The sequence below is a fragment of the Palaemon carinicauda genome, unplaced genomic scaffold (genome assembly GCF_036898095.1).
Source record: "Palaemon carinicauda isolate YSFRI2023 unplaced genomic scaffold, ASM3689809v2 scaffold508, whole genome shotgun sequence".
Taxonomy (NCBI): domain Eukaryota; kingdom Metazoa; phylum Arthropoda; class Malacostraca; order Decapoda; family Palaemonidae; genus Palaemon; species Palaemon carinicauda.
This window is the reverse complement of record NW_027171771.1, coordinates 69,337-83,412: the sequence shown is the minus strand read 5'-3', so window position 1 is coordinate 83,412 and position 14,076 is coordinate 69,337. Positions and strand designations below refer to the sequence as shown.

Genomic DNA, 14,076 nt, shown 5'->3' with positions numbered 1-14,076 from the left:
GGACGTCCTCATGAAGCCAGCAAACTGGAAGACGTGCTGGAAATTTTGGGTCAAGGTGCCCTGGAGGACAGGGCTGCTTCTGCACCTATTTTCTTCTCCCAGGCAGAAGCTGTTATGGTGGAGAAAATGTCAAAGGACCTTATTAATGTCGTCTCATGGTTGGACTGGTGGGCCTCTACTCTGGTGAGCTCCCAGATTGCAACAGATTCTATGGACCCTGCCAAACAAGATGCCATGAGTTAGTCAGCTCGGGGGGCCGCGCCCTGAAGTTCCTGACATTCCAGTCCTTAGCACTGTCAGCTAACTGGGTGTTGAGAGGGAGAGAGTGTGTCCTGAAAAATCTCTCTAAGAAAATTCCGGACAGGGAAGCCAAGGCTCTCCGGAACCTGACTGTGTGGGACGAAGGGCTCTTCCCAATAAGAAGATGGAGGAGGTCGTAGGGAAACTGGCTAAGGAGGAGGAGACCGAATTACTGAAAGTCCAGTCGATGAGAAGACCTTGGTTTAGGAGACCTGCTTCCGATGCTCCTTCAACTTCTCGCACTTCTCCTACGCAAGTAAGGAGAAACTCCTCGGCGTCTCTGTGGTCACAGGCAACTCGTCCCACCCGAAGGGGAAACAACTCGGCTCCTTCCTCGTTTAGAACAGCCTACCCTTCAGGCAGGAGAAGACGTTCACGACGTTCATCCTGAAGGAGGTAGAGTGAGAGGCCCCTCTCTCCTGCCAAAGCCTCAGGTAGGGGGATGCCTCAGACTATTTTGGCAAGCTTGGAAACTTCATGGTGCGGAACCGTGGACAGTGACTGCTTTAAAGGAGGGCTACAGGCTTCCTTTCATGGCAGATTCACCTCCCCTTATACCAGCAAGTCAGGCGGAGTGGTTGGCCCCAAGGATACCTTGAAGAGAGCAGCCTTGTAAGAAGTCTCCACTATGTTAGTAAAGGGAGCAATGGACGGGGTTCTACAGTCGGCTTTTCCTGGTAGAGAAAGCAACGGGAGGTTGGAGACCAGTGATAGACCTGTCAGCCCTCAACAAATTCATACAAAAAACCGACTTCAAGATGGACACCCCGAAGTTGGTCCTGGAGTCCTTGAGGGAAGGCGATTTCATGTTGTTCATAGACCTCAAGGACGCCTATTTCTAGATTCCGATCCATCCAGCCAGCAGGAAGTATCTCCGGGTGAGGTGGGGCACCCAGATCTTGCAGTTCCAGAGCCTTGTGCTTCGGACGCTCCACAGCCCTCCAGGTATTCACGACGGTCACCGTTTGGGCTCACGAACGGGTAATCCGTCTAATTCGGTACCTGGACGACTGGTTACTTCTTTCTTCCTCAGAGGAAGTCTTGAAACAACAGGGCACGGATCTCCTACACTTCTGCAAGACCCTGGGTATCACCATCAACCTGGAAAATCTCACCTGTCCCCAACCAACAAGATGACGTACTTGGGCATAGTCCTAGACTCCTAACTGGACTTTCCATCAGTAGACAGGTTGAACAACCTGGAACAGGTCCTCCACCCCTTCCTAGCGGACCAACCCAGAAGGGCAAAGGATTGGCAGAGGTTGATAGGCCGGCCACCTAGTGTCTTTGGAGAAGCTGGTCCCTCAAGGGAGACAGAATCTCAGGGGTATTCAGTGGAACCTAAAGGATCTCTGGGATCAGAGGAGCTCCCCCTAGTACCTCTCTAGATTGTCCCTGGAATGGTGGCAGGATCTTTCGAACACACTCAAAGGGATGCCGCTGTCTTCCGGGCATCCGGAACTACTACTCTTCACAGACGCCTCAAAGGAGGGGTGGGGAGCCCATCTCCTAGGTTAGGCGGCGAGAGGAAGTTGGACGGAAGTCGAGAAAACTACACCACATGTCCTGGAGATGAGAGCTGCCCAAGAAGCCTGTCTGCACTACGGAGGTCTTCTAAAAGGAAATACAGTGGCTCTGATGGCGGACACCGCCACAGTAGTGGCGTACATAAAGACGAAAGGGGGATTGAAGTCAAAGGAGTTGTGCGTTCTCGCATTGCAGATCTTGAATTGGGCCGAAGAAGAACAAGTCAAGTTGACGGCGAGATTCATTCCGGGAAAGAAAAATTTTACTGGCCGACAGCCTCAGCAGAGTAGGCCAAGTGGTAGGAACAGAATGGTCCCTTCACCCGGAAGGAGCGAAGTTCATCATTCGAATGTGGGGATCTCCGGTAATGGATCTCTTCGCAACAAGGCTGAACACACAACTTCCCGTATTTTGTTCTCCTGTCCCAGACCCAAAGGAAGCATTGGAAGATGCCTTCCTCCTTTTGCTCTGATCAGGCAAGTGCTCAACAAAGTCACGACAGCCAACAACCTAAAAATTACTTTGGTAGTGCCCTGGTGGCTGGAGAGGGAGTGGTTCGCAGATCTAAAAGGACTAGCAATATTCCCTCCATGGCCTCTTCCAGACAGATCAGACCTACTGAGGCAGCCGCACTTTCTAAGGTTCCACGAGAATCCTCAGTCCCTTCGTCCTTCTTAGGAGACAGGGATATTTGGCGAAAACAGCAGACAGGATGTCTCGGTATCTTAGGCAGTCCTCAACAGCAGTATACCAAGCAAAATGGGCAGCTTTTACAGGTGGTGTGCTTCAAGAAAAATCAAGCCCTTAAAAGCATCGATCCCGGACATCGCGGACTTTCTCGTCCACCTCAGAGATGAGGTGGGCATGTCAATCCCAGCAGTGAAAGGAGTACAAGCCGCTCTAGGACAAGTTTTTCTCTTGAAAGGAATTGATCTAGGTGCTTCTAGACATATTTCGATGCTCATCAAGAGTTTTGAGCAGTCCTGTCCTCCCTTTTTGTCCAGGGTTCCTCAATGGGATGTGGCTAGAGTACTTGATATGCTTAGTAAGCCCCCTTTCGAACCCTTGAAGGATATAGTGGATACCTTACGCTTAAAGCTGTCTTCTTGTTAGCGTTGGCTTCAGCGAAGAGAGTAGGAGAGATCCATGGGTTGTCCTATGAAGTAGAACATTCGAGGGGTTGGCGAGATGTCTCCTTAAAGTTTGTACCTTCGTTCGTGGCCAAACCTCAAAACCCCTCAGTTTGAGACCCCAAGTTTGAGGGCTTCTCTATTCCAGCAATTCCCAGATCAAACAATCAGGATGACTTGAAATTGTGTCCAGTCAGAGCTTGTATAAGGAAATATCTGAAAAGGACGGCCAATCTACGTCCAGTTATAAAGAATCTTTTCGTCTCCACAGGTCCGACTAAGAAGCAGATTTCTAAAAACACCATTTCCTTTTGGCTCAGACAAGTCATCATCAAGGCTTACACTAGTGTGGCTCTACCAGTACCAGGAAGACCCAGAGCACATGACGTTAGAGGTATTAGTACCTCTCTAGCTTTTGAAAAGAACATGTCAGTAGCACAGATTCTTAGAGCAGGCACCTGGTCAAGCCAGTCGATGTTCACGTCTCACTACCTCAAGGAATGTACGAGGAAGTCCCTAGATGGGTTTTCGATTGGTACGGTTATCTCCGCACTCCAACCGGTTTAACGGCCCAGGACCCAGGTTCAATCGTGGATATCAACACCATCAGACACAGGTGCGATCTTTTCTATCTTCCCCTTGTCTTCGCTTTTTAATTTTCTTTCCTCGAGAGCTGGTGACCGGTCCTGCACAACCTAATTCTTCAAGCACTGATACACTAATATGAGCTCTTTGTGTAGTTTATCCTACTATCCAGTTTCTTAACCATTAGTACCTAGTCCCCTGTCTAGGTACGTGTCATCGCGTCAGTTGGGTCTTTAAGTCAGGTACGCACTCCCACCTCCTTAAGTGTAAGTCTCCTATGAAAGTAGTTCGAAGTAAGTTCCTGTGTTGGAACAAATCACAAATTATTAGTAATTTGTATTTTTCCTAACATACTTACCGAGAACTACTTCCGGGTTATGGCCCTCCCTTCCTTCCCCGAGTGCTTCACCGACCTTTGGTATTTTTACTTTCAAAGAACTTGCTGAAGGTCGCAACCCAAGCTCACATGGGGCCTGCCTCAACATTGCCCTTGCCAGGCCTACCATTACAGAAAACGGGAGTAGGGTAAACTACACAGAACTCTGGTCGGTTGAGACGAGGTTCCAGGCAACTCCTATGAAAGTATTTCTCGGTAAGTATGTTAGAAAAAATACAAATTACTTAAAATTTGTGATATTCTTCTAAATTCCATCCTCCTTTCACATGTGATTGCCAAGTGGTTCTTATTGTTACACCAACTGCAGGTATGTCCAATGGGTTTTATCAGATTACAGGCATTTTGTTGCAGAATAATACTTGATTAATGATGTGCACAGAATCGCCCTCACACAGAGCTTTAGCAAACACCAGCCAATATTCACTAGCGATACTGTTATAGCGTCGCACAACTATTGTGATGTTTGGCAAGCATTAAGAAACAGCTCATGTCCTATATGTAGCAGTCGTCAAACATTTTGTTTGGTATACAGTACATGCTAAATCGCCACTCGCAGTTTTTGCTGGCTACTTCCCTGAAAGTTGGGAGGCCATATCTTCAGCAAAAAGCTCCTGGTTTTCCATTTTTTGGCATTAACAGATTGCTGCTTGGGGGGGGGGGGAGGTGATTTGTGCTTTAGTCTGCACCTCCAACCTTTTCTATATCTGGAAGAGGCTTTTGTCCAGTTTATCCCCATGACCAAGAGGGACATGGCGGTAAGACCTGCATCCCATCTCTTATTGCCACAGGCTGAAAGGGGGATTGCACATCGAGCCAGTGAACAAGGTATAGCTGTATGGCAGAATTGAAGAAATTGGTGTATAAATATGTGCTGGCAGATCATACAGGATTGTTCTCCTGACTTTATTTTATTCTTTATAGAGAGGTAGCTGCGGATGACCAGGCATCTATCCCCTACTTAACTACATTTGTCCTTTCTCAAACTTAGCACTGGTCCAAGCTGCCATCTGGATGAACACCTTCATGCTTGTTTGTAGAGATCAGATGGTCACAAACTTAATTTCAATCCATCAGTCCTCAGGATACAGTACTTCAGCTTCTTTGTCAAAGAAAAATGGTATACCAGTTCTTTGTTATGGACTGGTTACTGCACCCTGTGTTCACACTTCTTTATTTCATGGCCAACTGTATTCATCTGTCTCTACAACAGGATGAATATCCCCATTGTTGTGGACAGCAGTTACTTCAGTGCCGAGATACTTTTAGCCATGATCTGGGGATTGTGCTATAGCAGAATAGCACATGCTCAAGTCGAAGTCAAGCGAGTCTTGCTTATTAGGCAACTGTCAGAAGACGCAAATAATTACTTCTGGCAATATATCTTCTTTTAAGAATCTTGTTCATCATGTGCATTATCCACTTGCTCCAGTGAAGCAGCAGATATGGGATGATATAGATTAGTGGCTAGAAGACAAAGAGCTTTCTCTAGAAATATTGTCATTTACAGGCACACTGAAGGAGGGATGGATGAATCTCCTAAAGAACCAGATCCATGGGTTGCAGGATCAACTGCACATCACCCTGTTGAGAGAGCATAGCAGTACTATTTTCAAAGTGTGAGAGGCAGCTACTGGTATTGATGATGGACAAGACCATAGTTGCTTCAAAGAGGTGCTACTTGAACAGTACAGTATTTGCAAGTTGACTTAACAGGCAACTGCTACAGTATTTGATTACTGACAAGTCACTTTGTGAGGTTTCCCGTTGAAGATTTTTGATAGTCCTGGTCTAAGTTCTCCGATGCCAGACCAGTTTACTTACCTTTTACTCTCCATTGGACTACACTATTTGAAGAGTAAATCACTGGAATGGTTGATATTGTGGTTGTGGTTGGCAAGTGGTCACATGCTATGGTACCCAAGGAGAGAACTAACCATGGCCTGACCCCACCTGCAGCAGTATTAACAAATCTGTGACATCTGACACTAAATGGGTGGAAGCTCCAGAGTACTGGCACAGATGTACCTGCTGAGCCATAAGCCTGCCATGCAAAGGGAGCGATGTTGCAAATTATAGGACTTTTTTAAAAACATATTTTATACTTATCAAAAAATTACCGGGTGGCATTGTTCAGAGAATAAAGTCTTGACTATGAGGATTATTTAGTCACAATTTGAACTTCAGCCAGACGTTTAAATAACAATCATGGATATTTTTGGCCAATATCTGGAGAACCTTCCATCTGCCAGGGATATCTCCTAACATGGAGCTTCCTGTTATAACGTCCATCCCATCTAAGTGATCTTGAGAGAATTCCTGCATTGCTAATTTCTTGAGAAGTGATCTACTTCAATTTGTCCAGGCAGGGCAAGACTACACCATCTAAAGCAAAATGGGGTCTTGGTGTTAGATTGATTTGTGTGGTTCTCACAGGCTTCTTTGGTTTTTATCTCTGCAGGACCCAAAAGATCAGGGTATCTATGGAGAGCTTCTAGGATGTCTATGGCACAGTCTGTCTTCTTGGAATCTTACTATGGTTCTTGTTGACAACCAAGAAATTTATTTTACTGGTTACCCATGGGCTGACAAATCCATTTTACTGTAATCTCTCTAGATACAACAGTTTTAAACAACCCCATCAACATTCATGATAATTGCAACATTTTCATTGGGGATATAGGCAAGAGTGATCACATTATGTAGCATGTTGCTACATCGGCAAATGGGTTTCCATGTTTCAGTATGGCACCCATTTTCTTTTTGATAAGATGCTTCCTGACTAGACTCAATGCCATGATTCCCTCAGGTTCAAAGTCAAACTGGGTTTCCAACTTTCTTGCAGCATCATAAGAGGGTATGACCATGAAGGACCTTTTATCTAGTAGCATTGGCATTGTTTCAGATACTGACAATACATAAATAATGCATGTATGTCATATTACCAATGTCAAAGTTGCTCATATTTGATATGGTTAGAGACATTAGTTTTGTCAGCTGGAATCTGGCTTGGAAATGAAGCCTTAAGTCAGCCTTGTGAGTTGAAATGACAATGAACTCTTAGAACTTTTTTTTTTTCCCCCATTCTTGGAACCTGTGAGGACAGCAGTGACGAAAGTTTCAAAAATAGGTAGCATTTGCTTGTTTTGCAGACTGTGGCATGCTCCTCTCCAAAAAGGCAGCATCAACTCCCCCTCAATTTTGGCACATCACACATGAATCATCAGTAGGCACACTTTAAGGATTTGTACTGTTGCAGACACATTGTCCCATCATCGATCCCACCAGCAATACCAGTTTTCAAGAAGGCACTTGAGTGCAGAGGTCACCCATGTCATATAGCTCTCCCTGTGGTGTTTTTAAACATCTGCATTTCAGGTCAAATCTGGCTTCTGGACCACCAAAGAGCCATATGAAATCAAGTGACAGCAGGGCAATCTTTACCAACAGCTTACTCAGTTGACTAGCTTTCATGATAAGTTACCAGGGATGAGAACAATCCTGTGCAACCCTAGGAGTAGTGGTTAGGGCTCCAATCTGAGTTTAGTGGCTTCCTTTCAGTAAAGACAGAAGCCACTTCAGTAAAGACAGTAAGCACTGTCCTGTCTAACATGGAATTTTTCCATTAAAGCAGTAGCAACAATCATATTGTCTTATATTTTCCTTTCTGGTGACAAAGTGGTTGGTTTTCTTGGAAAGATGGGGTTTCGGCTTCTGACAGTGGAGCATGTCTACAGTATGTGGTAAGAAGGGATTGACTTGAACATCACCAAAATTCTAGGTTAGTGCAACTTTTTTCCAAGCACCTCTACCTTCTAGTTTACAGTAGTTAATGATTCCATTGGGTAGTTCCTTCCGCATTTGAAATGTCCTCTTTTCAAAAGTCTGGGTAAATGTAAATAATATATGACGCTCTTCATGAATGGAACTCTAACTCTCAGGTGTTTTAGTTGAACAGCATTGGCCAGAGCAGTTTCATGCAACTGAAAATTTATGAAATCAGAGCAGTTAGTCTCAGGACTTAAGAGTTTTCTTTTGCATGATATGATAGTCTGAATGCAGCCAATTCTCTTCTTGGCTTGTAGCTGACCTTTATTAAATTCATAATTCGTTGTGTTGCTTTGTCAACAACTTTGATCCTGATAGAGCTGCTAATCGTCATCTCTTTGGCAGAAGAAAAAGCGATCCTTATCAGAGGTCGCATGCTAGAAGTCGTGAATGGTGTTGAAGAGACGTACATTTGTGGGCGTGATTAAGTGCTTCCTCTTTTATCCACATTTCTTGGTAGCAAGAGCCAGTAGCTAATGCAACATATCAGACCATCAAATAAACTTGTCCTTGTGGTTGGTGCTTAGTATGCCTAATGCCCAATTTTACTTGTAAATTAATTATTATATAATAGTTGCAGTAACAAATGTCTCTACATATTTAACTATGACTATTGGGTTTGTTTGGCCTTAAAAATGGTAGTTTAGATTTTAAAATTAAGCCATAGGCTGAAGTTAAAATAAAAACATAAGTGAAACTTGCCTAAAATGTCATAATAACCCTCTTTATAAATAACATTGGAAATACCATGTTAATTTACTATTTCAAGTCAATTCCATTCTGCATGTAATTTGAAAAGGGTGATGAATAAATATAATTATTTGATATTTAACACTACACACATACAGTATTTACCAGTCATTACTTACCATGTGAGATGAAGCGCTCTTCCATTACAATCAAAGCTGTCAATAGCTTTCATGTCCTCATCCGATAGCTCAAAATCAAAGACCTGGTGAAGAGAATGTAAAATTATACATGAAATTAAGAAAAAAAAAAAAAAATAAAGTACATTACGAATCAATTATTTTCTCTTCTTTTTCAGTAGAATCATATACAAATTAAAGGCTCACTAAATTCTACAGTATTTCTGTGGAAGTGGTGTAATTTTAACAAATACAATGCATATTACCTGAATATTCGATTCTATTCTTGACTTCGTCACTGATTTGGGAATAACTATCAAACCACGCTGAAGCTGTAAAACAAAATTAAATTAATGAAGCACTGTTTGTATGTAACATTGAAATATTTCATATAGATTAAGATAAACTCTGAAATAGATTAATTAGCACAAATTGAAAATTAACCCTATACACACGTTTACTTATAAAGGAGGAACAATATTGCATATGATAGGTTGATCCACTCCACTCTATTATGAACAATACAAAATAACTTTTAGTTAATGGATACTATAAGCTATAGATGAACCTCAAGACTTTTAATTCCTATATTCTAAATTATTAAAATTAATGCACTGAAATTTCACGAAACTCTGGGTAAAAATAATTTAAACTACATTGCAGGCAGAATCAAATTCTGTTATATATTAGAGGCGGGAAATTTATATAAGATTGGGCTCTCTCACTTACAGACATCCTACTGAACATTTTATAAAGGACAAGTCAAAACCCACTTTTCTTTTACATAGGACAAGCGAGAGAATCTTGCTGGAGACTCTGAAACAAAATTTTGATCATACTTTCAGGAAACCAAAAGAACTTTTCTCTAGCTCTGCATACTTGCCAGATCCATTGCTCTTTATATGAACCCTTGTGGGAAGACCCTTACCTCATTATTGTATTAACAAAAGTGAATGGGAAATTACAGTACTATAAATTAGCTCAAATACAAAAAAATATATTCTACATCAGCAAATAGGAATGACTTGAGATTCCAATGGATAAATAATGATGACCACACCTGCCATAATTCACAATTGAGTACAGAAACTTGCCACAAAACTACAATACAGCTGTAGCCCCAATTGACATTGGAGGGTGAAGTAACCTTGCAAAATGGTAAAATATGATACTTAACATAATACAATTGAAAGAATAACTATACGAATTACTGTTAAAACACTCAGATAAGTTGATGTCTTGAATTTACTCATTGCAAAATGGTAAAATATGATACTGAACATAGCCTAATAGAATTGAAAGAATAACTATACGAATTAATATTAAAACACTTGCGTTGAAGCCTTGATATTTATCTACTCATAGGCAAGATATAAATAGTTTTTATTACCTGATAACGGATAAGAATTTGAGCAGGGGTTTTCTTGTACTTTTCTGCTAAAGCAACAATTTTTGGATCTTCCATCAGTTGGGGATCATCAGGTTTAGCCCAAGGTCTGAGGAGAAAATTTTTTAATACAGTAAATACAATACAGTACTCTTTAATAACTAGTTTTATAGCATATTGTTGAAAAAGAATTTTTAATGACCATGTTATTAGAGAAATGTCAGCAAGATTAAAATTTCATCATGGCAGAGGTGCGAACCTTGAAGTAAAATACTTCCTTCATAACACCAGGACTCGTATGCAATTATTGTTGAAAAGCAGTTACAAAATATCAAATATTTCAAATAGTGTGTACTTTTCCTGGTTATAAAAACCTAAATACTGTATCAGATAATTTATCTGATCACTAATAACCATAAGTTTAAAAAAACAATTCAAATTTCTGAGTTGGATGGGGTTTCAGCCTGCACAGTCAGTAATTCAATCTCTGCAACATGACTTTGAGAGAGGGACGTAAGATGTACTTGGGTTTATAAGAGTATAGCTATGAAAAATACTCTATTTTCTATATCAGCCATTTGTTCTAGCACTTACATTCAGCTTTTAACTTGGGTGATTCACTTGTCGGTAGGAAGGAATCCCATGATCCAAACTGGAAGGTTCTTTCCATCCAAAGTAATGACATCTACCTAAACCTGATTAGGAGTTTGGTTAATCTCTAAACTCCATCTATTCAGTGACTTGTGTGATAAAAGTACAGTAGCTGCAAGGGCCTGACATGAAGGCGAGGGAAGAATTAGGAACATCCCATGAGCTGTCTATTCCAAGACCCATATAAAATAAACTGGTTTGGGTAGACCATATTTATTTTTTCCCTTGAAAAAGATGGAGAGAGAATGTAGGGTAGGTGTTTGTGTGAAACAATGTAAGAATTGCATATACTACAACTATTCGAAAAGGTAGAAATTATACCGACCAAATTTTCATTTCGAGACATGCACAGCAATACGCAGAATATAGAAATCCACTGTTGATGGCATTTGTGGGCTATGAAAAACCCTTTGATAGTGTGCACTGGCCAGTTTTGTGGAGAATCCTGCGTTATGGAATTCCTCTTAAATATGTGAATTTGATTAAGTCTGTTCGTGAGCATAACAAGTGCTAAGTTAATTTTGATGGAGTCCTATCAAATGAATTTCCAATGAACAGGGATTACTCCAAGGGAATTTGTCACCACCTATTCATCCTCCTTGTGGATTTTGTAATGCATAGAGCAGTCGGAGATGGTGGAGAAGGATTGGACTGGATTGGTAATAGGAAATTAGCAGACCTAGAGTACGCTGATGATGCTGTCCTTATTAGCACAACATTACAGGATTTGCAATGCTTGCTTACCAGGATACATTATATATCACACGAGATTGGCCTCAAGATAAATAGAAGACATGATGAGAATGGAATGTGCAATGGTAGATGAAATATCATAGGAAGGAGAAAGGATTAATAAGGTAGAATCATTTAAGTATCTAGGAACTATAATCTCCAAAACAGTGTCTTAAGAATTGGTTTAATGGCATATTGAAAAAAAGGAAATTAGACAATGGCTAGGTGAAGTAAAATTTGGAAATCAAATTGCCTGAAATTGCATATAAAAATCAAACTATATATCAGTTTAGTGAGATTGGTGTTACTGTATGGACATGTCATGTTATGACAATGAAACAATCTCCAATAGATTTTGTAGATTTGAGAACAAAGCCCTCAAGGATATTGGGAGTTGAATGGCAGGACCGGATTAGAAATTAAACTATATGAGAGATTAGTCAAGTGCCATAATTGGATGAGATCATGATAAGGGCTAGATGAAGATGGTTTGGACATGCTCTTTGCACTCCCCAAGAGAGATTAGTTCACCCAATGTATAGCTGGGCTCCACAAGGCACTAGAAGAGTTGGCAGTCCCAGGCCTACATGGCTGAGGATTATGAAGCATGAAGTAGATGGTGAATGGAGAAGTATTGAATTAAAAGCTCCAGATAGTGATGACTGGCGAAATCTAACCGAGGCCCTTTGCGATAAGAGGCATAGGAGATGATGATGGTGGCAACTATTTACTTTTGCTACTATAGTTTTCATTCATTAAGTATAGTAAAGTATGTCACACTACCGTATCAATGAGTGAGAGGGCCATCAGTAACATCATTATAAAATCTATGACCCTGCTAGATTTAGTAACCCCTTTAAAATTCTTTGACCGACTTATAACTGCCTTAATTATCAACATTAAACATCACTCCATGCATTTGCCAATTAGACTGTGGCTTCAAAAAGCTATTTCCAAAATACCATATCTGATGCTTGGTAGAATTTCATTGGGAACAATCAATTGAACATAGAATTGAAATGGTGCAACACTCGTTAAAAATACCATCTACGTCAGCTGTGTTCTGACCTATAGTAGAGTAATAATTTCCCTCTCACCTGTCAGGAGATCCAAGAGGGCTGTAGGCTGTGATGAGTATCTTTTTGCTAGCAGACCATTCAATTAATTTCTTCTGATTTAAATATGGGTGGCATTCAACCTGGCAAAAAAAAAAAAACAAATTAGTTTCCAGTAATTGAATAGATTCAATTTGCTATCATTTATATAACCGAAGAACTCACAATTTTGCTTTTAGCATTCTTTAAATAAAAGTTGATACACTTTTTTTCAATGTGAAAAACTAGAACTTGATTTACAAAATATGACAAAAACAGCAGAATAAAAGCCGAGTCATGAACAAAAAAAGAAAAATTAAATCACCATTGTACTCGGAGTTTAATATTTTCTATAAACTAGCACAAAACCACTTGTAATAGCAAAAGGAAACACTTATTAGAAAAAGGAATTTTATAACGGCTATCTTTTTATCTAAAAAAACTAAAACTACAATATGACCACAACTTATATGATGCTTCAGTGACTGCTTTTGAGAAATATAATCCTATAGCGAAGGCTAAAAATTTCAGAAATTCCACAACTATAGACAATTCTCAACTAGATTATATTAGTACTTAAGACAACATTCGTTTAAAGATATTTTCAAAAATAGTGCCTGTAAAGACAGTCTACTGAAAATTATCATAAACATGTGCTTGGTTAAAAAATACAGGAAATTCAGAAGTCACTGTACTGGAACTTTGTTCACTAACAAAAATGCTAACTTTGTGTTTAAGCAGCATGGTTTAGTTACGGTATAAATGGAAGTATTGTTAGTATTTAAAAGGTATGCCAAAGGATAGGAATACTTGTAGCACTTTATATAAAGCTACATGCTAAACACCAACAATGGCAATTAAGTTTAATGGCTACTTTGTAAGACAAATACTCTGCTAATTATCGTAAACATGGCCAGCAAGTATATTACATCTAGGAGGAAATCTTCGATTTGCTTTGCTTTAAATTAACTGATCAAATCAATTCCTCCCAAGAGACAATTGCAATAAATAGGATATATAGAATTGCCTCATACAACTCAGCGCTAAGGCAATTGAGCAACAAGGTTCAACTAGGGGTAAACCCTGCAGTTGCATTAAGGAGTAAAGGTTAAGAGGATGGACAGCAAGATAGAAGGGAAATCGGAATATACTAGGTGAAAAAAGTGAGTAAAGATAATTATTGAAAGTGTTCTTCTATCCCAGTTTTTGGTGTACTTCCTCTTTATTCACAGTATATAACAGCTCCAAAACTGTTACAGGATTTTGGTGTCAGAATAATACTGTCTTACCCATTTAGAACTGTAGTAATATTAGGATTTCTTTAAAAAATGAATCTGTAAAATTGTTTGGCTGATTTTGTACTTCTGTCGAAGGTAAGTGTACTTAAATATCATTGGCCGAAACACTGCCTTATACAGCAACATTAGGGTTGAGCTGTATTTACTATGTCATGCAATAATTTGTTCTTTACAAAGCAAGGTAGTTTTATTCTCTATAAACATTGTGCTTAACGGAGGGACCAATTGAGAACATCTTAAGAGAGATCAAATTAACTTTTAGGAAGAAAGAGTACAAATAGAGC

General features: G+C 40.2%; 1 protein-coding gene across 2 annotated transcripts in view; it reads right to left on the bottom strand.

The window, feature by feature from the left end:
- The window catches only part of LOC137637056 (aldo-keto reductase family 1 member B1-like), a 51,265-nt gene that overhangs the window by 592 nt on the left and 36,597 nt on the right, over positions 1–14,076 (bottom strand). For both annotated transcript variants that reach the window (XM_068369363.1, XM_068369362.1), the window contains exons 5-8: positions 12,498–12,598; positions 10,021–10,126; positions 8,897–8,962; positions 8,634–8,716 (exon numbers count right to left, since the gene is read on the bottom strand). In XM_068369363.1, coding sequence (XP_068225464.1) covers positions 8,634–8,716; positions 8,897–8,962; positions 10,021–10,126; positions 12,498–12,598 — 356 coding nt within the window. The remainder of the gene's footprint in view (positions 1–8,633; positions 8,717–8,896; positions 8,963–10,020; positions 10,127–12,497; positions 12,599–14,076) is intronic.